The sequence below is a fragment of the Opisthocomus hoazin genome, chromosome 6, assembly GCF_030867145.1.
Source record: "Opisthocomus hoazin isolate bOpiHoa1 chromosome 6, bOpiHoa1.hap1, whole genome shotgun sequence".
Taxonomy (NCBI): Eukaryota; Metazoa; Chordata; class Aves; order Opisthocomiformes; family Opisthocomidae; genus Opisthocomus; species Opisthocomus hoazin.
This window is the reverse complement of record NC_134419.1, coordinates 50,989,269-51,016,044: the sequence shown is the minus strand read 5'-3', so window position 1 is coordinate 51,016,044 and position 26,776 is coordinate 50,989,269. Positions and strand designations below refer to the sequence as shown.

The 26,776-nt window shown below is 41.6% G+C and overlaps 1 protein-coding gene across 4 annotated transcripts in view; it reads left to right on the top strand.

Moving 5' to 3' along the window:
* The window catches only part of RTKN2 (rhotekin 2), a 129,237-nt gene that overhangs the window by 84,051 nt on the left and 18,410 nt on the right, over window positions 1-26,776 (top strand). For 2 of the 4 annotated variants that reach the window (XM_075423081.1, XM_075423078.1), the window contains exons 2-6: window positions 12,683-12,882; window positions 14,931-14,989; window positions 19,631-19,684; window positions 20,587-20,704; window positions 22,269-22,469. In XM_075423081.1, the coding sequence (XP_075279196.1) occupies window positions 12,722-12,882; window positions 14,931-14,989; window positions 19,631-19,684; window positions 20,587-20,704; window positions 22,269-22,469 (593 nt within the window). In that variant the 5' untranslated portion in view covers window positions 12,683-12,721. Of the gene's footprint in view, window positions 1-8,557; window positions 8,632-12,682; window positions 12,883-14,930; window positions 14,990-19,630; window positions 19,685-20,586; window positions 20,705-22,268; window positions 22,470-26,776 lie in introns of those variants that run through there. The other 2 variants (XM_075423080.1, XM_075423079.1) reach the window with 2 other exon arrangements.

Genomic DNA, 26,776 nt, shown 5'->3' with positions numbered 1-26,776 from the left:
AAGGTGTAGTTGTTCTCCACCAACTTAGTGACACCACATAGTATGGTAATTTAGAAGGAATGCCTGCAAATTTGTGTGGCTGGAGTGGTGATGAGAAAAACCTGTTCAGATTAGTAATGTGCATACTGCCTGCATGAAAGCTGCCAACGAAGTTCTGGGTGCTTCAGTGCCTGTTGGTGCCAATCACTTGTTTAAATCAACTCAGCAAGAGCATGTACTTGGCTGTGTAGCAGGGAGATGTAACAACACACGTACGTTTATGAAAGTACATGTCCGTCAGTAAAAGTATGGAGAGAGATGTACGTTTGGGGAGAGACTCTGAGCGACACAAAGGGCAGCTGAGGAGGGACAACCCACTCGTGCCTTTCAAAGCTCCCACCTGGGCTGGCATTTTGAAGGTGGAAGTTGATACAGGTCTGGAAGAGACTATATGAAAGAGTAGGGCTTTTTTAAAAAATTAAGACTGTAGTGTGAGTGTCCATACTATGAAATAAATGAAGTAAAAATGGTCTTTATGTTAGATAGTGGCTTGCTTTTGCTTGCACTTTGCACCACAAAAAGTAATGTAATCCTACATGTAAGTAGGATGACTCAGTGTTGCAGAGGTTGTGGATGGATGGGGTCAGGGAAGACACTCCCAAACAGGGAAAGAATAAGAGAAAGCAGAGATTTTAACTTGTTGGTTAAAACTGCCTACTGCAGGTGTTAGTGCACAAACCTGTTTGCACAAACATATTTGGGAATTATCTTGAAAAGGTGGTCCTCTGTGTCCCAGATCAGAATTGGACAACTTCCCCTGTGGGTTTGTGTTAGCTTCTCCAAGAACCTGTTATGAAAAATTTACTTGCTGTTTGTTGGGTTTTCTTTAAACAGCCTGATTACATTTTGATGGTACGGTACAAACACACGGTTAGAATCAAGTGCTAGAAACAGCTTCCTAGAACTCAAACTGGTTTTATAAAATAAGCAAGTAAATATGTGCATGTGTGTAAGTCATGCATGTGTCCAGGCAGAACTAGTTATTTTTATTCTCCCAGATGAAATTGTCTGTAAAAACATGAGATGCTATTTATTGTCACCATTATTTATTACTTAAAATGCTAACAGTGACATGAAGTGTTGTCTCAGCACATTTAAAAGGCTGTGAAACGGCTAGAAGGATGATAGAAATCTTTGACAAACCACCTCAGGTAAAATGTAGTTATTCGTATTTGTTATTCAAACCCTGTTTTTTAATGGTGAATTCACCTTTTTAATGGTGAATAAAAATGGGTCATCTTACTAGGCAAAAAAATACTGTCATTAGCAAGAAAAGTTTCCATCTCGCATTGAAGGGAACATGGGTATAGCCCAATGTCATCCCCTTCCGGTAGTTTGACTTCAAAGGCAACTGGAGTAACAGGAAAAACAGCTGGACTGGCTTCCTGCAGTGAAACCGCGGTAAGCTTAGAGGTTTGCTGCCCATCGCCTGGGCTGTGGGGTGTTCGCAGGGCGTCGTGTCCTTTGCACCAAGTTTCTTTCCTTAGAGCTTTGTACCTCAGTAAACAGATATTGCAGTCCCTCTGACATGTGAATGGACAATTTTAATCCAACACTTGATTGATTCAGCAAAAAAGCATCACCTGCATAAAAGACATGGTCTCCGACAGTGGGCTTGTTCCCAGGAACAGCCTTACGGGCCTGAGCAGGGTCCCAGAATCGGCCGTACCGTGGCAAATGCGTTTTGTTGCATTATGGCTCTTGAAGTTCCTTGGAGGCAAGTTATTTCACAGTGCTGTTGCACGCTGAGGGGAAGAGGGCAGGGCACTGCTTCGCCTCTGGTCACTGCTGGCAGGAGTGAACCACAGCCAGGTTTGGACTTTTGGGTCCAGGATGCTTGGAGTGGAAAATTAACTGGCAGTTCTAAAAAATTCAATCCTTCTATCCCTATGGATGTATTTCTTTAATCTAAGCACTTGAGTGGATGAAATGTTCAATAGTTTTTTGGTATCTATTTCTGTGAGAAACAGGACATAATTGCAAGCCATGTGTTCCTTAAGGACCACAGGCTTAAAACCTCCAATAGGAATTTCCAACCATAAATGGTTATTATGTTGCTTTTAAAAAGTATATTGATAGTAATGAGTTATTCTTTGGTTTTTACTGTGTTATTTTAATGAAATAACATTTGCCTTAATCCTCCTTGTTTTGGCGCTCTGTCTTTCTTGACCTGATCCGTGTGGCAAATGCCTGTTTATGCAGCTGATACCCAGCTCAGGACTTTGAAAAATGCAGAAAATCCATAGCTTTGTGACAAGGCAGGAAGAACTACACAGCTATAGATGGTTATAGCCCTAAGTGTAACTGGGAAAGCTATTGAGGCAAACCGATTGCTTACTGGTGAGAAACATTTCCTGGGGCAAAGTGAGAGTCTGCAGTGAAATACAGATTGCTACCCATGCCCCTTTGAATACCCTCCCCAAGACAGGATCAAAGCAATCCAAAAAGTGTGTGAAATCCAAAGAAACAGTGTTTGATTCAGTACCCCTACCAGACATGAGCTGTTGTGTCTCAGTTGTTTCGGATGACAGCTGTCACCCAAAACGTGCCCTGGTAAGGGCCAGTCGCTATTTACTTCCATAGCAATGCTGCAGGGCAGGGGACACTGGAACGCCTGTGACTGCCCAGAGGGTGGCTGGTGCTGCTCAGCCTTCAGGCGGTGTTGCTCTGCCAGGTTTCTCTCCCTAGATGCCTACACCCCAGTACCTGGAAAAAAGACTACAGACCAGACTACAAACTCACTTCAGGCAGAGACCATTTGCCAAGTATTGTATTCTGCAGAGATATTCTAAATTAAAAAAGAAAAAAAAAAGAAAAAAAAAAAGAGACCATCTGCAAATACTCAGCCTGTATCCACCTTCAGACAAAAAATCTGATGCCGATCCTGAGAGCTGACTGGAGAATCTCTCCTTTTTTCCTGGGAGATTGCTATCAGAAGTGGGCTTACATCTGCTCTCCCAGCAATAGATGGTAGTCCCCTGGCTATCAAAAGGAAGGCAATTTTCTGTCATTATTTTCTCATATAGGAGTTTATCTTTAGATTTGTGATATTCTCAGCACACTTACTCCCTGTTTCAAATTCAAAATGGCAATCCGTTTAAATGATCCAGTGACTTCTCACTTGCCTGTACAAGATCAATTAGGAGAAAAGACCTGACCCTAAAACTGGAACATATAGTGCCCAAGTAGATTCTTCCATGACACAAAATAGTGACTTCATCAGCAGGCTACCCAGCAAACATTTGGCTGCAGCTTTCTCAGATGGATATTTTATACAACAGATGCCACCTGCAGTAAATGCACAAGAAGTCCAAGCAGGACTGTATACCCAGCAGAGAAACCCTGGTATGAAGGTATGGTAAGGGAGTGACGACGTAGAGCCTCTAAGAAATCCTTTCCGTACTGAACATCCCTTCAATATAGAGCAGCTGCAAGGACCTCTCTGGGTTTACATAGCAGTAGTATTTTTATATGACCATAATTTCTCTCTGTGTGTAAATGTCCCCCTATTAGCAACACATTCAAGTAGCCAGTTTCAACCAGCTTTGATGTTGAAAGGAGTTACAGATAATTCCATTCCTTCAACTGTGTGGAGATAGGAAGTCACATAGAAAAGAGAGACCATCTAAATTTCTAAACTTAGGGAAAGGCTGCAAAACTCATGCTTTGTTAGACACTGTGTGTCCACATTAATTATCTTCTCAGATGGAGGAAGGCTTTTTAGTGAAACTATCAATCACCTGTGAGGATCCTTGGCCAACGGGATATTTCTGATGGAGTTCATTCTGTACTTACATAGGGACCACATGTGAATTGGCTTCAAAATCAGTGCCCCTGGTCTCCCAGGCAGAAACAGAGGAATACATATGACTGATCTACCTCAGTTAACCGCACTTCATAACTTGTGCATGAGCAACTTTAAGGCGTAGAGGATCATCAAACTGCAGTTCAAAGTCATGCAGTTTTTAGTTTGATTTGTAAAGATTTTAGGATTGATCTCAGTTTTCCAAATTCACATGGGGATGGATTTTTTGGTAACTTACTATTTCTGTTATGAAATGTATTTTCAGTGCATTTATCTCATATGTGGTGATTGAAAGAGACTACAGTAGTTTAATCTGGAGGCATTTCAAGATGGGATTGACATCAGGAGTATTGTGAGGAGCCAGTTTCTGGACTCTTATCTGGAAAAAGGAAAAACAATTCCTTGTGCTTTTTCCATCTGTTACAGTTTCTTTTAGAAATCCTACAGGAATATACGACAATCAACCAAATAGTTCATTGAAGCACCTGGTATTAATGTTTTGTTGATGGCATCGCAGAGAGATGTGGCCCCGGTGCCATCTGGAGCACTAGAGCAGTTGAAGGAGGACTGCAGAATATTAAAAAACCTTGAGCAGCTGATGAGCAAGCTCTCAGGGTGAAATTAATCTGAGAACATCTGAAATAATAAGAGTTTCAGCTATTCTGGCCTTTGTGTCTAATTATCAGAGAAAGGTAAGGATGATGCATCCTCGTAATTTAGGCACCTGCATGTTTTAGGATGACATCTTTGGTGACTGACTCTGTGACTACCTTAGAGAAGATACCTATTTCACACTGCTCACTTGGGTGAAATGGAGCCCACAAACTTTTCTCTTGCTGTTGCTTTCACCTTGATAGGGTTAGCCTTTAGCCCACTATTGTTGGCCAGATGATTAATTTTCACCTTATCCAATCAAAACTGAAGCAGAAGTGCATGACAGTAAGGTAGTTACACATATTTAATTTGTTTTGTAGGACCACATGTTGACCTTCTGCCCAGCTAAGCGAATGGAAGGACTTCAACTGACCTCAGCAGGCTAAAATGAAGAAATGAGTTACTGGGGCTGATAGTTTTGCCTTTTAGCTTAGCTTTAGCTTCAGTAAGCATTCAGGTAAACACCCAAAATTCCAGAGCCTCTGCCCATTTAACCAATCTATAGTGGTCATATGTCATGATAATCAAAGTCAGTGGCAATCAATGACAACAGTTTGCTTTTCAGTTTAAAATAAAATAAGCAGAAGTCAGTTAGAAAAAGCCCTGCAAATTCTTTTCCATGCATCCAGTACAAATCTTCATATATTTCCATTTAGGATAAATCTGAATAGGAATTGAATAGATTTCTACTGGCATACTCTGATGATATTCAAGGAGTAGGTGTAGCAAGCTGTGGGAACTAAGAAATTAAGAAAAATATTGCAGCTCTGTCAAGAGTAGGTGTAGACATTTTGTACCTGCTAAACCAAAATGATGGGCCTAACATTTAAAATAATATGCTGATGTAACACTCGAACAGAACAGTGATTTAGATAGACAATGATCTTTCCTCTGCTATCCAGTTTCCCTAATACTAGAAGGAAGCCAAATGCTTTGCAATGCAAATAGAGTGGCAGATAAAAGGATGGTGTGAAGGTGTGATTCATCGGAAAAAAATGTTTCACTTAAGAATTCCCAGAAGGCAGGATATAGATCCCCTGTTTAATTCACCCTACCCCCTTCTGGCTTCTCTGCACTAGCGCAGCAGTGACTGCGCAGGGTTTACCTTGGTTTGTAGGTTGTGCCTTGGGTTTCGTTGCCCTTCAGTGGAGGCTTGTCTGCAGAAGAAAACACGGTTAAAATGCTTCCTTTTTTATTGTTGCTGTCTGCTGGGATCACTGTTAAATGAGGGAGCAGAATAGTTGCTAGCTGAATCCCAGATCTCTGGATAATGTAGATGGCATAAAGCCTTCTTTGTTTCAAGTTAGTATGTGTGCTGCAACAGCAGGACAACGTAGCTGGAGTTAGGCTTGGAGTGTGGAGAGAGCACCTCGCCTCGTACAACACCTGCAGAAACGCTGTTTAAAGCCTCAGTCTCATGTTCCCTTAAGAGAAAGGACTAGAAGTTTCGTTAAATGTTTAGTTTTTTTAATTAAGTATCTGGCAGATCAATTGAATCATTAAGCTTGATTTTATAAAGAAAAAATGAACGCCTCTAGGAAGTGAATGCAAAGGAGGACCAAAGCAGAAGCAGGTGCAAGAGCATGAAAAGCCAGACTTCGCAGTAACATGTTTCTAATGTAGTGGAAAACTGGGCATTTGAACCGGCTCAAGAGCAGATACGCACCGAGCTTGAGAAGATACTGGTCGTGTTAGTTAGGGCTGAGCCCTACACTTTTACCTCCCACTGATTTCTGAAGGGTTCCAATTCAAGTCAATGTCAGTAGGAAGGTGTAAGGGCTGTAGGCACGGGCTCTTTATGCTATTAGTAGTCACATCTTGGGACTTAGGAAGACTAGGATTTGCTGAACAGACTGTACTGCAAATCCATGCTAATTAGCATCTAAAATTCTTGGAAAGCTGCCACAGATCCCTGGGAGCTGTCTACACCACCAGCAAAAATGCCTTCAGAGATGCTGATTGCCTGAAATAGGTTGTGGCATAACTTACACTTTTGCAGTGATCGTTGTTGCATCCCTGTAGCCACCCTGGCATTTGACAACACCCTTTTGGTGCACACCTGGGACAGCTGTTCTCAGGAGTCTCGCAGGGAGCGTTTCTGGAAAACTTGAACCAGTGGGTTTGTTATAGAGTCTGACCTGGAGTGCTGAACTGCTTGGGGTGATGCTGGGTGGAAAGTGTTTCAGTGTGTCTTTTTTACATGTTGTATTAGTTTTCTGTGGTAGCGCACTGCCCTGTGAGTTGGTGAATCAATTTTGGTAAGGCAGAATTAGTGTGATTCTTTCCCTATTTGTTTGTCTGTACGGCAAGGCTATCATTTCCAGCTGCTCCCATAGTTTACATAAAACTCAGCAAAAGGTTTCAGCCATTGATATTTGTTGAGACACGAGCTCCTCCTCACTTCCTTTGGTCAAGCATTGATACAACAGTAATGCAGTTCAGTTAACTGGAGACTCCTTTGTTTGGTTTCAGTTGCAGCAATGGTCTCTCCATGATGTGTTCCTGTTTCTAGTTTTCCTCTGTAGCCCAGAAAATTATTTGGAGATTTTTGAGGCTCAGATCCCATCCCTGACTGATTTGGGAGAGGCCAGACCACACCTTAAGAGATACGCATTCCTGTGAAGCAAAAGGGCACTCTGATTCGGCATCTCGTGTTCTCCCCTCTTTTGATGGGTCTCTCTTGATGTGTCTGAAATCCTGAACTCTGTAGCAGAGATGGGAACGCAAGGCTTCTGCTGGGATGCATGGAGCATCAGGATTACACAGAGACGTTCCTTTTGATCTCCCTCAAACCCACTCTTGGATACCTTGGCTGTCCTTATGCAGCTTGTAAGGATCATACCTTGATTAAGCAAAAGCCTTTTGGCTCCCTGATGGGGTTTCTCCACTGGACGTAGTGCAGAAAGACTACTTTTGAGAAGGCTGCAGTAGCTGAAGAACAGGGAGGAGTATCCAAAAATGCGGAAAAATGTACTATATATAAACATATAACCCAGGGTAGGGCTTCCCAGTTGTGGCACACGTCCTGCCAATGGTACTTAAAAGACTTCAGGATGGTGTGAAGGCGTGTCATGAATATCTGAATGCCTCCTTACCCTCAGGAATGTGGCCCCAGATGGAGACAGGAACTGTCGCTGCCATCTCTGCCTCAAGGTGAGACTTGAACACTTTGGAGGGAAGCAGAGCTCCCTGTCCTCTGCCTGCCACCAAGGAATACATACCTTTGGTCCAGAAGTTCATGATTTTCCTTGAAGGCTTGCCCCCTGCGTTTGTGGCCTGGTTGTAAATGCCAGGGGGCAAACAGAGCCGCCAAGCACCTACGTGAAGTGCTGATGAAGCAGTCAGGCTTTGCAAATTTTCCCTTCTAACTGCATTTTCTTATATTTTAAATAAGCATATGTTAGCCAGGAGACTTCTGTCTTCTGTAGAAAGCTGTTAGCAACACTGTGTATCTCGCTCGTTCCAGCACATTTTACCGCTCGCAAATGTTGACAGCCGTGTGTGTGAAGCAACGAGGATCCGTGCTTGTGACCACTGCCCACCGAGGGGGAACTCGGAGAGGCAAGCCAAGAAACGGGGGTCGAGGGATGGATGGGAGACACTGTTTTGGCTCATTTGTTGCACCTGCTGAAGACAACCAGAGCTGCAAAGCTGGCAGCAGAAGGGAGATGGCTCCCATTCCTCTCCAGTCAATCCAATCAATAATTAACGCACTTTTAATATGTGATCGTGTAACACACTTTTCACAGTCCACGCCACTAGCACAGCAGCTGAAGCACCCTCCTATTAAAGCAGCATCATTGAACGAGCAGCAGGAAAGCAAGAACGCGGCTAAGAACCCGCGGCGCGGCCAGAGCCGCGGCTGCCGCCGGCCGGCCGTCGGGGGAGCGGCGGGGCGCCTCTCCGTTCCGCCCTGCCGAGCGCGCCGGGCTGCGGGCACCGGCGGCAGCCAGCACCGCGGCGGTGCGGGGTGCTGGGCCCAGGGCCGCGGCACGCGGGCGGCCCCAGCGGCCGGCGGGGCGGGCGGTGGGCGGGGCCGCGGCGGCCGTTGCGGGGGGCGGGAGTTTTGAACGGCGGCGCCGCCGAGGAGGATGAGGCGGTGGCGCTTGCTGGGCACCGGCAGCGGGGAGGCGGTGAGCCCCGGGCGGGCGGGGGAGGAGGGAGGGAGGGAGGGAAGCCGTGCGGGACGGGGACGGCGGCCGACCGCCCCAGGCCGACCGACCGACCGACCGACCGACCGACCGACCGGCGGGCGGGAGAGAGGGATGCAGGCTGCCCCGCCCGCTGCGGCCGCCGGCTGGAGGAGGGCCCGCCGGACCGGGGCAGCCTCCGGCGAGGCGCGGCCGCTGCGGGGCGGGGGGAGCCGGCGGGCCGCTCGCTCCCCGGGCGGCGGAGGCTCGGGGCTGAGCTCGCCGCTCGCCCTCCTTAGGTCTCGGCGCGGGGCTGGCCCTCCGGCCGGTTAGCCGTTGGCTTCCCCGTGCGCCAGGGCCGTTAGAGCGCCAGTCGCCCGGAAGCCCGAGCGAGCGAGCTGCGTCTGTGGAACTGTTGGCGTCCGTCGCAGCAAACGCTGGTCTGTGGCCGCAAAGCTCCCAGGCGAGTGCCGTGGCTTGGCAGCCTCTCGTTCAGCAGAATACTCGCTGCCGGACTACCTGCTGATTGTAAATAAACGCATCGCACCCGTGGGGCTTAGGCATAAGCCACTGTGGGGATAAATCAGAAGCGTGCCTTGGAAAAAACTCTGAAAGCCTATGCTAAGATATCAATTAAATAAAGCAAAACTTCAATCTGCCCTGCCTCCAGCAGTATCCATACCATTTTTTCTTGCCTGTTGTTGATTTTTTTTGTTTCTTTCTTTTGTGACTACATCACCTATGTAAAACTAGAAACCCTTTAAAACTTCTTTTACTCTAGGCAGACTTAGGTGGGGAATACAAAGACTTTCTCTGAAAGGGTTGCTGAGGCAGCTCCTGAGCAGGGGCCTGGAACTCCCAACAGCTGCTGGTGATCTGGGCCGGGTTATGGCCCTGCTGGTGGGGAAAGGATGGAGACCACAGGCGGAATGGTGCTTTAGTAGACAGCATATGGCAAAACGGTGCTGTGTCACTCCTGCAAGTCCAGATGGTGGGCTCGTATTTTTAGAAAGATCTGGAGAAAAAAAAAACAAAAAAAATTGGTCAGCTTTTTTTTTGGTAGTCATGAAGAACTTCGTATGTTCCAAATCAGGCTGCTAAGTCATTCCTTCAGATGAGATTTACATGATGTGGTAGTTTAAACTGTGGACCAACAACCATTTAAGGCCAGCCCAGAATATCTTACGTGAGCCTGGCTGAGATATAGCATGGACTAAATCCTTGGTGTAGTTCTGAAAGTCCCAATACAGACACACGCAGATGCCCCAAACTGGGAGAGTTTATTTCCTCACCACAGTTATGTAGCAGGCGATAGACCTGGAGAGGAGCTGCAGTCTGCGCTGGGGCAGTGCAGAGGCCCGTCACCGTGGGAGATGCTAGGGGGAAGTACTATTTCACTCTTCTGAGATGCAACTCAGCTTTGTAACAGCTGATGTATGAGTTTAGGCTCAAAGAATGAGTAATTATTTCTAGGGGCAGGTGTGGGCTTTGCTTAGCTTTTCATAGCTGTGTAAAATTTGACTTAGAATAAAAGAAGATTGATGAAAGCTGTTTGCTTCTCCTTTCCTTCAGGGATGAGCGCTGGGAAAAAGCATGGATAAAGAAGCTAGGGATGCAGAGGTGTTGGTGCACTACTTTATCCTGCACTGTTTGTGGCTGAAACTTTGGAAAGCAAATCCATGAGTGGGAAGACTGGGGTAGTCTATGGTGCCATACTGGGTCCCCAGCCTTTGTGTATTGACTGTAGGGAACACCAGCAGAACTTGTACAGAAAACATCTCTGATGTGAGCTGTGGGAGCTATTCACCACCAAACAACCCACTAGTGCCAGAGACCCTGTGTCATGGTAACCTGTGCACGTTTCAAACGTTTCTCGTTGAGTCTCAGATTGAGAGTTCTTAGCTTCTGGAGAGTCCTCTGTACTTTATTAGTGTTCTCCTTTGCGGTGGTGTGTAGTCATCATCTGTGTTCTTACCATGTGACTAAGTTGTCTTAAACACTGGCAAATTCAGCAGAACATGTATTTGTCCTGCTTTGCCTGATTACACATGTCTGGGCTCTTTATCATCTTGGGTGGGGGGAACCCACGTCCATTGTTACCTGAGGAAAATGAGAAACTGTTTGTGGATGGGGGCTTAGCGACTTGCTGGCTCTTGATGTGGGGCAGAAGAACCTTCTGTACAGCTATAGGTCCCATTTTAGCAAGAACGAAGTAGCTGTCTGTAACAGAAGAGGCGGGAAGTAGAACAAGAGGCTTGTACTGCTGGAGGGATGTGGTAGCCTCTGGGTTTTTATAATGGTGTTTGGAGGTGGCTGGATATCAGCTCGGCTTCAGATGCTGGGTAGTAGACTATTACAACTTGAGCACATTGCTATGCTGGTGCTGCGTGTGGCCTATGGACTGAAGCTACTTTTAGGGTAGCCAAGGAGGGTGGTTTGGAAAGAGAAATGCTCTGTGAGCAGATGGAACAGCAGCTGAAACTTTATGTATCTCTATGTTACAGCATCTGGCCTTCAAAACCAATAAAACCCACGCCTGCAAAGCTGGGAGGGAATGGGTGGTGACTATGCAGTGAGCTTTCACCTGCCTCTTGGGACTGCTATGAAGGGTCACTTTCTCGTGTCAAAGGCAGCTAATAACAGAGTGAGTCCCAAGTAATGAGGAAAATTGTCTGCATTACCCCTTTCATGGGTTGTGGGTTTCTCAGGTTCTTGAGCTGTGGGTGAAATTAGCTCCTGCTTGTTTCTATCCTGTTTAGAGGCTTGAGGGAGAGCGGGTGCCAGCACTTTTCTAGCAGCTGAAATACTGAACTTAGAAATTCAAATTATTGTACTGTGAGTTTCAGTTAATGGCTTATAGATCCATCCCCAAAGCACTTGTTGTGAGTTCAGATGTACTATAATACTGAAAACTGATACGATGCTTTAAATTCCAGAGGTAGTTGGGATACTCTTCCTCAGTGTTGAAAAAGCTTTGCTCGTCACCAGCTTGCATGTATTTGCAATGCAACCCTGCAATACAGTGACAACACTGCTTTTTATGTCAGAAATATTTGGTTAGGCCATGAATGGCCGCATAACAAGGAAATGTGTATCAGAGTCATCAGTAGCATCTAGCACACCTTTGGGGACAGCAAACTGTTTGTGATCCTTCACCTTCATTATCTTCTGGCTTGGTGGGGGTTGACCTCTTTGAAGTGGCAAGTGAGGAAAAATGCACATTTATAAATGTTTGTTTCCTCCAAAAGTATGTAGAAAAAAGCTGACTTCCCAGAAGCTTTTATAATACCTTAAAAACCCTCACTCCTTCAAAAAAACAGTGATGCAGAATTCTGGTGACGTGACAGGCAAGTCTATGTTATTTCATACTTTTGAATGAAAAATGTGCATGGCTGTGCCATCTGGCAGGGCATGATCCTTGTGTAGTGTGGAAGCTACCACAGCTGTCTGACTTTCAGTTCATGGCTTGAAACAGTAAAATATTGGGATACTCTCCTTTTTTTTCTTCTGGTGTTACGTGAATTTTATATCAACCAGAAGAGAAAAAAACCACATTTTTTTAAATTTTTTACCCCTTTTTAAGATGGCCAAAGAAGTAATGAGATTGAATTTCTGATTGAAAATATTTCAGATATTCTTCTGAGTTTAGAGTTTATTTTAGTAGGGATCACTGTGAAAAGTGGGATGTTAATTTATAAGCTTTGTTCAGTTAGGCCTCTCAGTGATGATGTGAGGGGACCATGTGTTATTATCCTGTGAATGACCCACTGAGGCTTGTGTATTTTTAGTAACTTTCAGATGCTACTGTGAGGTAATGTTACTACCTGGCTTGGAATTTGCACATGTAACGCATATAGTGAATCTGTTACGTCCTGTGTTTTACTCTCTTGTTCCTGAAGAGAGAACCATCATTTTACATTTAGTAACCATTGTAATGGCTGCATATAATTTAAACCTAGGGTTTTCTATCCCAACTGTGAAATAAGTAGACCTGGTTAAAAATTCATTATGTTAGTTTTTTGTTTAGTCTTGTGTTTGTTTTTTGCGTGTCTAGGAATGCGACATCCAAGAAAAGATTAACTTTGAAATCCGCATGCGAGAAGGCATCTGTAAACTACTTGCAGTGAGCACACAAAAAGACCAACTCTTGCAAGCGGTTAAAAACCTGATGGTTTGCAATGCTCGTATACTTGCATACAGGACAGAGCTACAGAACCAAAAAGAAGAGCCGATCTCGTGCAGAACTGAGGAGCGGTGAGTAACAGCTCAAATTCAAATGCAGCATCATGAAGCATGCTTTTGCTTACGTGAATTCTTACCAGCCTGTCTAGGAAAGTGGATTTAAACCCTTCCTTCTGTCTTCTCCCATACAAACATACATTGCTGCTGCCTTAAAACATTACTTTACAAGACAATTCCAGTGTCTTCTTTTTACTTTAGAAAATTAAATACAAGTCATATTTTTCTGGGTAGATTTTATTATAATTCAGCATCTGAGTGTTAGGTAACATAATAGACGTAGTTTCTTAATTGCCTTTAGCATACATTCCGAGTCTGAAGGAACAAAACAGAACTATCCAAGTCAGAACGCACCTATTTCTACTTTTCATTCCTTCCATTGTTATTAAGGTCCCTTTAATGATGGAATCATCATGGCTAATTGGTACCCTCTGCTGGCCACTTCTGTTAACTACAGCAAAGTAATAAAAATTACAACAATAAATATGAAGAAAAATCAGTTCAGTTGCAAATATTCTCACATAACTCTTGAATGAGCTAAAGTGTAAATGGTTTATTTAAATAATGTTATAATTTTTTGCCTAATGGAATGTATTTTGGGTGCGATGTTGAGAATCATGGTGCAGAGACACTGTTGCTCTCAGGTTATTATTTTAATTAAATATTATGTTGCAATTTAGTGTAGAAGCTCTTTGAATACATGCTTAGCTCCAGTTAATTGTATCTATAGGAACAGTCCTGTTACTTTTTACTTTCGGAAATGTGGTCTTATAGGAGAAATTTATTGAAGAACTGCATTTTCTGACTGTGTCAACTGTTATCGTGAAAGCTGATTTTGAAAACTAGCACTTAATACTTGTAATATTCTGTAATTACTGCAGCTGTGTTCCTTTTTCCTACTAGGATGAATACTTTTATAGTGATTCATCTTTTATTTATGTTTTTAACGATGGAATGATATCGAGTATGCATATATGCTGATTTACTCAACTCCTGGTCTTTGATGTCGGTGACCACAGAATGGTGATGGCCCGTTTCCAGAACAGGGCAGAGACACTTGGAGATGTATCTGAACAGCTGTATTGTTTTCTGACAGTCACAATCAGCCTTATTGTTTACTTGATTTGTGCCTGTCATGCATTGCTTAGAGTTCTGTCTTGAGGGGTCCCTGGAATTGTCAGTGGAGGTCATTAGAAGAGATGCCTGCTATAGAGTTACTTCTCAACCATTTAGATCCTGTCTGTGATAGCTGATAGCACATTTGCAGTTCTTTTTTCGGTGTTTGCTCAAGACTGGAATGTAGTCAAAGCTTAATCCAGATAAGATGATCATGGCTGAGAGAGAAAGTTGGATTTTCAAGTGTATTTTGTCCCTGTTTCTTGTTATGTAGGTCTGTAATTTGTGAATTCTGAAGATATAACTGCCTCTGGAAGTCAGGATGTTGGTAGCAGCTAGAAATTTTCATTCTACCTTATTTGGTTAGGAGTTAGGAGCAGTGGCAGATATAAGGAGAGCACTCTATTGTTACTCATTAACTACAGATTGTTTTGATTTAATTTAGGGTTGACCTGGAGACCTATACTCTGGCTACTTAGCAAACAGTCGGCCTGCATGTAGAGTCACAGTATTAACAATGCAACATTTTGTAATTGGTCTCTATTAATAGAGGAGGAGGCAATTCTCTAACCAATTATAGAACTGATAAATTAGGTTGCTTATTCATTGATGTGTACAGAAGTTGATAACATATTTCATTCTGTGGGAGCTGGAAAAGACAAGGAAGATGAATCTACTTGTCTTTTAATACACAGGTTAAATAAGCTTTGGAGTAAAATCTTCTAGGGAATTAAGAAAATTGATGGTGTACCTTCCTTCCAGATTATCCTTGAGAATCTAATGACTCATTTCTTAAACCAGAGATACCAAATTTAGCTTTGAATAAAAGCATTAGAAATGAGCTATAATATGAAAACCCTGACACTTTTTAATGTTTAAAGGGTTGAGTTTTAGAAGTCTAAATGCACAGATCTCAAACACCGTTTCTCTTTTCTTCTTTTTGGCAGGTCTTCAGAAAGTGGGACAAAAGACCGGGTGGCATGCAGAGCAAAGGTTGCTATATCAGGTATGTGGCTAGGTAGTCACTTAATCATAGGAGCTAATTGGCTGGACAGTAACTTGTAATACAAATTACACAAACAAGATGGTATTTTTAAAGTGTGTGCATCGTTCACAGGCATAAATCCTCTTGTGCTTCAAGGGGACTTGTGCTTTAAAGTCACACGTGCGCTTTTGAAAATCCTGCCTAGTATTTCCATTTTACTTTCAGGGACTTTCACAGTGGGAAATACTGTTTTCTGTTTGTCACTAAACACTAAATACATTGCAAAGCTAGGTAAGAGTAAATGTGCCGATAACCTTTTTTCTCCCCACAAGCACAAACTTTGATGTGAGCATACAAGGTCTGTCTAACTGAGGGCAGAATTATAACTAATATGCACAGGTTAGTTAATGTGGATTACTACAACAAAGGTATAGCAGTATGGCTTCAATGCAAACTAGTAACAAGAATATTTAACAGTGATTTAGAAATGTAAGTGCACAGATTTCAGACCTTGTTTTTCTTTTTTTCTACCTCGACAAGCTGGAGAAGTGGGCCTGTGTGAACCTCATGAGGTTCAACAAGGCCAAGGGCAAGCTCCTACACCTGGGTCAGGGCAATCCTTGGTATCAATACAGGCTGGGGGATGAAGGGATTGAGAGCAGCCCTGCCGAGAAGGACTTGGGAATACTGGTGCATCAAAAGCTGGACATGACCCGGCAATGTGCGCTCGCAGCCCAGAAGGCCAACTGTATCCTGGGCTGCATCAAAAGCAGCGTGGCCAGCAGGGTGAGGGAGGGGATTCTGCCCCTCTGCTCTGGTGAGACCCCACCTGGAGTCCTGCATCCAGCTCTGGAGCCGTCAGCACAGGAAAGACATGGACCTGTTGGAGCAGATCCAGAGGAGGCCACAAAAACGGTCAGAGGGCTGGAACACCTCTCCTGTGAGGAAAGGCTGAAAGAGTTGGGGCTGTTCAGCCTGGAGAAGAGAAGGCTCCAGGGTAACCTTACAGCAGCCTTCCAGTACTTAAAGGGGGCCTATAGGAAAGATGGGGACAGAATTTTTAGCAAGGCCTGTTATGACAGGACAAGGAGTAATGGTTTTAAGATAAGGGAGGGTAGATTCAGACTGGATGTAAGGAAGAAATTTTTTACCATGAGGGTGGTGAAACACTGGCGCAGGTTGCCCAGAGAAATAGTGAAGGCCCCATCCCTGGAAACGTTCAAGGCCAGGTTGGATGGTGCTCTGAGCAACCTGGTCTGGTTGAAGATGTCCCTGCTTACTGCAGGGGCCTTGGACTAGATGGCCTCTAAAGGTCTCTTCCAACACAAAGAGTTCAATGATTCTATGATTTAACAGTGATTTGCAGTAGGTTGGTACGCTGTTTCCTAGCCTGTTCTCAAACTGCAGCGCTGTGCATTTATCATTCTGTTTGCCTGTGCTGATAGTGGATGTTACTATGTTCAGCGTCCCTGTAGTTGTTCGTTGTGGTTGTTCTGCTAGCTTTGCTAACGGATCTGGTGTTGCTCCCTGACCTGCTTCATTAAAAATAAAATAGTGTAGAAGGGCTCACTGCTTAAACTGTTTAAGTTAATTCTGCGTATTTTGACATATCTGTAAGCAAGGTAGCTTCTAGTAGAAGAAGAGTGATGAGCACATGGTTCAGTAACATTTTCTGCCAGCACAGCTGTTTGCAGAATGTGTATCTGTCTTTCCTCCTTATGGTGGTTGGGTGAAAGCATCTGTTTGCCTGTCTGTGCTGTGGTTGCACCTTTCTTCAAATTTATAGTTAACTGCAGTGAGGACTTTAGGATCATATAATACACTTTAGTTATCTTTAGAAAATCAGAATTGTGTAAGGACTCTGTTTTTAGTATGCAAAATTTGTTTAGGATGTGAAACATTTAGCTAGTTTCTTCTAATGGGACAATAGAATGGAAGCTTGAAATAACACCACTTCCTGTTATGTGCCACCTGTTAATGATTCTATCCGGTTACTAACATAGTGGTTCTCAAACTAGAGGTTATGATCCTCAGAAGTAAGGCATAGATCGAGGCAAAGAAGAGAAAAAGGCATCAACTACCTCACTGTGAACTCAAGTCTGTGAGTGCTGGGATGCTGCTGCGATGCTTGCCCCTCTTCAGTTACTTGTCGTCAGGGAGCCTAGCTAGGTCCAGTTTACAGCAGGAAAGCCTAAAAGTTCTTGGCCTCTGCTGAGGGATTTATGCTTTCTATAGAGCAGCTGTTATTAACTCCTTGTTTTCCACTGTGTGTGCCTGAGAAGCAGAGAACTGGGGTACATGAGAATTAATTGTCTGGAGCCTCTGGGCAAGATACACAACTGGGAGATCCTGAGATGACGTTAACACATGCCTCCCTGCTTCCTCCTTGTGTTGTCCTCTGACCCATTACCCTGTGTCCATTCAGCATTGCAGATCAGATCCTGTCTGCTTCCACAGCTGCAGTATGCTCACATCTGTAATGTCCCATTAGTCTTCTTTCCCTGTCTTTCCCAACCCTTGCGTAGCAAACTGGGCGTGCTGCATTTCTTCTCTCTTGTTCAGTGGATTTGCAACTGGAGTTGCCATGCATGTTTGGCAGGCACACGTGCGTGTGCACGTGCCTGCCTTGTTGAGAAAGGAGTTGTGAGTACAAGCAGTATCAGGAGATGTCATGACTGAATTGTCTGGGAGAAGTTGGAAATGAGGAGTGAGTGGCAGTCCATGTAATGTGACAGGGCATGGAATTTAAGGATGGAAGATATAGAACAGATTTTTTAGGGGAAAGTAATCCATCCACTTATAAATACGTTAGCGTATCATATGGTTAGTACATGCCAGAAGCTTAGACTATTACCAAAAAAAAGTGCGATCATGTGGCCAACACCAAAAGTTCAGGAACAGCTATGCAGGAGTACGGAGGAACGTACTCCTACAGCCAGCAACTGGATGTCAGATAGTGTGTGGGGAGGGAGAGCATTCCTTAATCCACAGATTTTCACACTTCTATTATTTTTACTTATGTCTCCCCCACATGTCTGAATAAATTATGTAACTTACATTATCTTATCATCAATTATTTTGTCAGAAGAAGATGAATTAAATGTTGGTCAAAAAGCATAATCATAATTTAAAGGAATTTTATAAAGGAATCATTGGCTTTAAATCTGATCAATTGTAGTGCTTGAATGTATCCAGTTTGAATCCACATGGATTACAGCTAATGGTAGCTGAAATTAAGGTGTGTGAAAATTGATCTTTGTTTTTGATAAATGGCAGCTCTTTCAATCCAAGAAAACTGATTTACAAGTATCATGTTAAACTTGTTCAAGCGATTGACTGTCTGTATCCTGATGATTTTCTAAGGTGTAAATTTTTCAGCTAGCATGATATTGAAAGTGGCATGCAGAAGCAGTCTTTAATCTAGTACTCTAATTGTTAACAAGAGCTATTGAGCGCATTATAATTGTCATTCAGAGTTTGCTATGATTAAAGATGAGAAAAGGCTTTTACTGTAACTCTATTTTCACATTTTTATGTAAATTTGAGACCTTTGTCTTTTAGGAAAGAAACATTCTATGCTTCGTCTATGGCAGATAAAAATATTTGTATTTTTAAAGTTTGAGAGACACTTCTGTAACTGTTTTAATGAAACTTTCCATTTCCTTATGTTAAAAACCTGTTTTTAGAAATGCTTACTATGCAAATGCATCTTTAGAAGTGAAAGGCAGTTTCAGAACGTGGTGACGTACTGATTTTTAGGAAGTTGTGGCAGTCTCAAGCGCTATACTGGCAGTTCAACGTTGAAAGTTCATTAGTTCTCATGAACAGTTAAAAATAGATGGATTTGCAAGTTTCAGAATTGAAATAGCATGTATAATAAGATGTTCCATAATATAATTGTAATAGCATGTATAATAAGATGTTCTATAATATAATCAAATTAACTTACATTTAAATTTTTCATTTAATATATCTTCTGAAACAAAATTACTATATGCGGTTTCAATTAAATCAACAAGAAGTTTTGTGGGTAAACCCCTGTAGGAATACATGATAATCTGTCGCCAAAATACCACTACTGTTTTGTGTCTTAGCATACTATATGTGGATTTTTCCACCAGCCTCCTAAGATCAACACTGGAGTTAGCAATGCTCCTTTATAACAATGTTGGAAGTTTTTTGTCAAAAGATAATTGAGCTAGTACTGTTCACTGCTGCCATCATGTGTCACTTAATATATTGCATATACTTTTAAACAACACTGTGTTGTACTTAAGAAACCAAGTTTGGATTTATAAAGCCCCCACTGCATTTGTATTTTAACAAGGGACTAAGAAGAAACATTATGTCTAAACCCGAGTCCTTGAAGCTGGAGGAAAATGTCACTCAGTACTGTGTTGGACTGAGTAGATAAATTGGGAAATTTGTTGAAGAAAATACTTTCCTAATATTAAAATGACAGGCAAGACTTAAAATAATGGTTCTGTAATTACGTCTCTACTGTGGATAATACAATTGAAATAGTTATGCTATTCTTTGGGTACAAGGTCCTATTACCTCCAGAACATCAGGAAAAGAAGCAAGAAACATTTTTAATTTGTTTTAATCACAGGTCTACAGTATTGGCTATAACTTAATTTCCCTACCTTTTTTTCTCTTTAGATATTCGAATACCATTAATGTGGAAAGGCTCTGATCACTTCAGCAATAAAGAAAGTATGTAAAATGTAATGAACTACTGTGGTAAGCAATTGCTTATGCCTGTAAATTTAAACTGGAAGGGGAAGTCCACACTCATTTCAACCCCTTCTTTGACCATTCAGTAGGTCCATATCTTACTCTGAGTGTTGTGTGGTTGCTCTTAACTTGAAGTTGTTGGCTATAGCAAGTTGAGTTAGTTCAATGTCCTGTGGTTCTGTATGTTTAAACCCTAGTCTCTAAAAAGTCTTCCTGAGGAGAAATTCCATATTTAAATGGATAGCTGACAAACTTCTGATTAAACATGTTGTTCTATGTCTTGTCTACACTTCAGAGAGTATATTGGAGGCTGTTTCCAGTGAGAAATTTAAATGAGAGTTGTCTGTTGATGTTGAGTGTATTATTGGATAGTCTTCAAGTACATGCATTTCGCTGTGTCATGGAGATTAACCCTAAATCTGTTCCAGCTGTCACCTGGCATTGATTTCACTTTGATTTTCAATAGGGTTAAAGGGGCTAAGCGTGGCAAAATAGTCTAATCCTATACAGTACATTCATAAAATGATACAGGCTTTGGATAAAATGTTAGGGTTTTTTTGCTTAAAGTCAGTATTATTAAACATAATTACATTTTTATTATTTCTGAAGTTGTTAGCACAAACTACCCCTGATTATCAGGAACAAAAACGAATTTTGAGCAGAGGTAGGCATTTTCCCCTCTGTGAATGTTGTTCTACCTATACAGCAGCTTCGATAGTTCAGTTATCACAAAATCCTATGATGATAATTTATAGTGGGAAGAATTTGAGGGCAATTCCTTAGAGATCCGAATTACCATTTCTTCTGCTTTTGTTTACTGCGAGCATTTAGTATTGTGATGTGTAATATGGCTAATAAAACATTTCTTTGGCTCTCTCCAGAATCACAGCGCTATGCAGTTTTTTGTTTGTTCAGAATGGGAGCTGAGGTTTTTGATACAGATGTGGCTATTGTGGATAAAGCAACAACAGATATCTGTTTTGAAAATGTAACCATATTGTGAGTATAATTTATTTCTGTTGAATGAAGTACAAATATTGCTATTTTCTTTTGAAAGTGGATATGATTATGGATAAGGCTGAGGTCTACTAAATTTTTCTGTGGTCAAAGGAATCAGTAGAGGTCCTGTTAATTTCAGTGGCTGGTGGATCCCCACCTCTGGAAGGTTGGTTTTTACATACATAATGATGCTGGTTGTTCATGCGCCATTTGAACTGTACTTTTTTTCATTTTTGCCATGCTGAAGCATTTTTCTCTATATAAAGAGATAAACAAACTTCTACCTCAAAGGACAGAATTAAATTAATACTAAAACCTGAAAGCATTATGAAAATGTAGGCATGAATGTTGCACCCAGTATTTTAAGTATTATTCTGCACAGCAGGCTACGGTCTCTTTCCACACCTCATGTTCTCTTACACCGACATGAGTACGTGCTACAGCCACAGTCCTTGTAGTTGAAGAATACCAGACAGGAAATTATTCAGTTACCTTTAAAAGTAACCTGGAAAAGAGTAGAAAGGTGTTCTCATGTACTTTTTTTGTTGCTTTACAGTTTTGAAGAGAGTCCTGAGAGGCACTTAACTTCCCTCCCCCCACTTCATTTTTCATCTGAGTAATTTAGATTCAGTCTTATGAGGAAGACTGACTGGAAAACTAGAGCTACTGGAAACTTTCAATCAAGATTCTGAAAACTGAGTGATTGAGAGAGAGTGGATCTTTAAATCAGATTTTAAACTCTTTTAAACAGCTGTTCAAGTTAAGAGTGGGGGCAAAGATTTAAATCTGCTTCTTCAAAGACAGGAGGCTTGACCATTATGATTTTCTGTGAAATACTACAACAAAAGCAGAAAAGGCACTCTAACTTGCCTTGTATCCCCTGAGATAAAGAACGACCTTTTATAAAAGCCTTTGGGGTGATTTCATTGTGGGCATGTGTGTAATGGCATGATTTGTACCTGAAAGATGAGGTTAGGCTTCTGGTTTGATGACTAAGCTTGAGAACAAGAGAATCGGTAGAGCTGAAAACAGAGCAAGCATAGGCTGCAGGCAGAAGGGTGCAGCAGTAGGTGGTTAAGTTATGAATGACAAATTTTATTGGTTGTGAGATAGGATTTTTTCAGTAATGTGAAGGGGATGGGGTGCATCTAAGGTATCTTTAAAACAGTTCAATCTGATTTAGGACCATAGGCATGGATAGGTTTTCAGTCACGTAATTTTTGCGTAACAGTAGAGGGCAGATTTAAGTGTGTTTGAATGTCTTGCCTGTGTATTTCCATAACATGGGGTTTTTTTCGGTTTTCAACCTAAACATTGAATTTCCTGTTTGCATTTGTTTATGGTTTAATTATAACATCCATCTCGTGACTTCAGCACCAAGTTACTGCTGTGTACTCTAGTCTTTAATTCCATATTAGTGTATGTCTCAGCCTGAATCTTATGGCATTCCTTCCTTTGATTAGAAATATATGTTTTCTAATATATATAGTAGCAGCAGCATTCCTGGGCTGCATACTCAGTTTATTAACAAATGCTCTGAAATTTTCTCCTCCTGCCCTTTCAGTGGTGAAGCAAGACCAGATTTCCAGGTGAAGGTTGAAGTGTATAGTTGCTGTACAGAGGAGTCTTTATATGTAACAAACACTCCTAAGAAACTAGCAAAGAAGCTTAAAACATCCCTCAGCAAAGCTACAGGGAAGAAACTCAAAGCTGCGCTGGAAGAAGACAGCACTGAATCCCTTTTGCCCCCTGACCCGGTCATCCAGTAAGCCATATATACTGATATTCTAGTTTTATCATTTTAAAAATAGAGGTAAACCAGATATATTGTAAATTTTTGGAAAACTGCCAACAAAGTGATTATTTCTGTACGTAACCAAGTGAAAAAGAATTTACATTTTAAATAGAAAATGAGAAAGTAGGTGTGAATTCCAACCATGTCGCTCAGCCTTGGGGCCTGGTTCTGGTCTTGAAACACGGGAGTAGGCTTTATCTTTCTGCTATACAGCTGTCTAGCTGGTAGATACACTGTTATTTGCAAACTCTGTGATATTTTTAGTTTGATCTCTGGAGGAAATCAAGCTTGTGTGGTCAGTCTGACTGTGTCCCTTTGTCCATTTACCTCTCCTTCTCTCTTGCCCATTTACTCCCTCCTCCATATTATTTTTGCACGTAGCCAGTTTTGCTGGTGCTTGACAGACAGGTGGACATGTATAAAAGTTACAAGTTGTGTGGAATACAGAAGTGCCTGGGATGCATGCTGTGCACATGGGGGCCATTCCACTTGCTGGCTTTTCGGTAAAGCTCTGGACTGTCAAAGACACTTCACTGCTACAGACTGCCTAACTGGAGGTTCCTTAATTGACTTTAGCACAGAACATTTTAAAATGACTTACTGTTTGCAGTGTTCGTAGAAATAAGTGCTGTTCCCAGTAATTTACCAGTTTCCTTTTAAAACTGATCTTTAGTCTTTCATGCATTTTTTAATGAAGTTAACTGCCTACTACTATTATTTCCCAGCTACTTTAATTTCATTGGGATTTAAGGAGGCCAAGTACCTAAACTGTAAATACTAATAATATTGATTTTTTTTTTTTTTTAGAAAGCAGTTTTTTCAAAGAGTTACTTTTTTTTTTGGGCAGCTGAACAGTAAAGAATCAATGCCTAATTCTTTCCAGGTGTTGAGCATAGTCTTAGTCTAGCTTCATATATCTATTTGCCTGGATTTTAAAAGGAAACATTCAAGCATATTGTATCTTTGTCAAACTGATATTACTGTATACTGAGATTACTGTTTCAATCAAAAATACACATCCAAGAGATTTTACCACATAGCAAAGCGAATTTTATCATTTTATCACTAACTTTCCAGTGTGTTCCACCTAACCTAATGACAATTATCTTTCAGTCTGTGTCAGCTCAGGTGGCTGTGCTTTCCACAAGCTCCAGCTGGGCGATGACACACTATCATTAGAGTTTGCTTCAGATATAACCACTAGCTTACTTGCTGGTCCTACTCCCTTGAATACAGATTGCCTGTCTTTTAAGGAAGAAGCATCAGTGAACAGCTGCCTCCTCCCTTGGGTTTTGCTTCTAGTTTCTCGATTGTAATTGCATTTTGCTTTCCTCCATCTTGAAGCTTGGTGTTTCCACTGTAAATAATCATCTCACAGTGACTGTTAATTTCTTAACAGAGTTAAATGAACACTGATGTGTTTTAATGATGGCTTTGCTAGGTGATTAAAAAAGATTCTTGGAAAGAAAGGGTTTATTATAAGTAGAAAATAAGTTGTCATTTTTTTTTTATAGGCTCCCCTTAGGATTTATATTAGTAAGACCTTGGTATAAAGCCCTTATAAAGGGGAAGAGATTGCAAGATTACAAGAGACCTTTCAAGTATGCCCAGAGAGTTTACCAGTCCAGCAGGTGAAATTAAACTGCAACAACAAAAGGAACTTTCTGTATTATATGAATACCTTTTCTCTGTAGATTTCATTTGTACAGGCCTTTTTCTGTTCAGAGCACACATAGATTAAGTTCTCCATTCTCCAAAATGGAGATCTCTCTGTGTCAAACTTCTTGGCTAGCGAGGAAACTGTCAGCCTTGTAACTTCCTGTGAAATCTTAGTGACAAAGTTCTGCGAATGGTCGCTCGGGTTGGTTATCTTCAGTCGTACTGAGATTCTTTCTACTCTTCATTGTCTGCCCTTTCATTTCTACACAGTCTTTTGCCTGCTTAACTTTTCTGTTCTAGCTTACATTTTTTTTTCTTGTTTTTACATTTGCGTAGAAGGAAAATGTTTAGCGCGCTTATGCTATTGAATTCCAGGGTAACTGAGTTGCGCTTTGGATAAATCGTTGGCAAGAACCCCTGACGTACATGCTGATTCACTGGCCTGCACATGGGCTTCTTGTTGCCTTTTATATACTGCCCTCCGCTGGGCTGGAGGCACAGTTTCAGTGTCCTGTGTTTGAACTGGCAAATTCATAGTGACATTTTGCTAGAAGTACATAGTCTAAGTGAACGGCCTCACTTTTACACTTGGGTTCTTTTTAGTACCTGAAGGTTGTATTTTTTTTTACCTCCTATTATTTAAGATCTGATTGAAAGGTGAGCATATTATATTGTTGATTTTTTTTTTCATTTTGACTCACAAATCCTTCACTCTCTGTATCTGGATGAGTGAATGAAGACTGGGATTTCTAACATTGGGATTAATATTCAGCAACAGATTCTGGAATCTGAGATGTATTAATTAATACGCATCGATAGAAATGGTGATATAGTTACGCCTTCCCACACCAGTGTCTGTGTGGCAACTTTGGTGCCTCTGTCTCTTAATCAGTAAACACATTTAACAACGAGCCTTTGCCACAGGCTTGTTGTGGAGATGAACTGATTTTTTTTTAATAGTTGTTACATGGAAAAATACTATAGATATGCAAAGTACTGAATGAGATGCAGCAGGCAGATTATTCTTTATTATACAGAGAAACCACCATTTAAGGCAGTTAGCTAATTCTGTGAAATGTAGAGGCAAAACGTAGTCAACAAACCTGATGAGCCAGTTAAATTTGAAAAATATTTGCAGATCAAACTTTTCTAAATTATATTGCAGCTGGCTGAAAGGAATGAGTCTAAAACTTTAGAAAGAAAATGTTACTGTGAAGCATATTTTAAAAATGAAGTAGCTATTTTTTTTGGCAAGGTGGTTGTGGTAATTAGTCATGCTTTAGAAAAAAGTAACTTTAAAATCAGCATGGAAGTTTTATCTATGAGAAGAAACTGAAGTTTTTGTTACAGTTTAAATAGAATGCTAATGTATTGCTCAGCTGCATGGCAAAACGTAATCAATGGGAATCTTTGGTTAGGGAACAGTCTAGCAGGGAATATATACAAATGCTGATATGTTTTTGCTCAGGTTGCTCTCTTGAAATGTTTCACAGCAGTGGTGTTTTGTTTTTTTTTTTCCCAGAATGTTATATCATATTTAATTTTCTCTTTATTCTCTTGCGATAGATGTGCAACAGACCTCCCTGCTAACAACTTTGCTACTTTTCTTTTCCTCTTTCATTAGGGTTAGGGCTAGGTAAGCATCTGCCTTGTTCCTCTGCAGAGCCAAAGATTTTAAAACCGTGTGTTCCCAGTGTGCTATTAGGAAAAATAACATTTGAAAAATATTATGATAGAAAGCTATTTTTAGTGGTGTTGGTTCAGTTGTGCCTTCTCACCTTTTACACCGCTTAGCAATCTCATGCTGTACTGAAGATATTCTGGAGATCTTATGCTAGATCCTGTTAGGGAGAGTAGTTAGGAGTTTTGAGCGGTTTGTTTTCTTGTGAACACTGTTTAGACTGCCATGAGCCAGGTGGAAGTCTTACTGCCTTGCTGGACTGTAAATCTGTTACTCGGTCTGAAGAGTATTTGGGGGAAAAGGTTAAACATGTACCAAATTTATACTAGTTTATTCCAAGAATTGCATTCCACATGCACTGTGCTGAATTGTAAATGAGATATTTTTTTCCCTAGGCAAAATCCAGAACAAAGGTATAACATTCTGAAACCTATAAGCACAATAAGTGAAAGAGTCCTTTGTGCTACAAAACTGATTGTAGGGTTTTTGCACAGATTTCTGCGTGTGAAGAATCAAGCTATTAGATACCATTAAAAAATGCATATATAAACGACTTGTATAAAGTGTAGTCTACACAGGCAAAGCAAAAGAGCAAAGCAACACAGGGGAGCAGTGTACAGCCTTTTGATTTTTAACCTCTATTTTCAGATCAAGTGGATGTCATCAGTTGTTCTATTAACTATAGCAATTTTTGAACCTACTACCAAACGTAGTTGATTTAGTCCTAGGAATAAAAGCTGTAAAGCTATTAAAAGTTCCTTGATGTCTGACTAGATGCTTTTAGCATCCTCAGGGTGCAGAGAGGTTGGATAGCACAGCTTTTACACCGGGGTTTGGCAGCGGCTGGCTCGGCAGTGAGTGTGAGCCCAGCTCGTACGCAGTGGCCACGTGAGAAGTCTCCTGGCTGGCAGGTCCAGGCGAGGTGGCTATGGAAAGA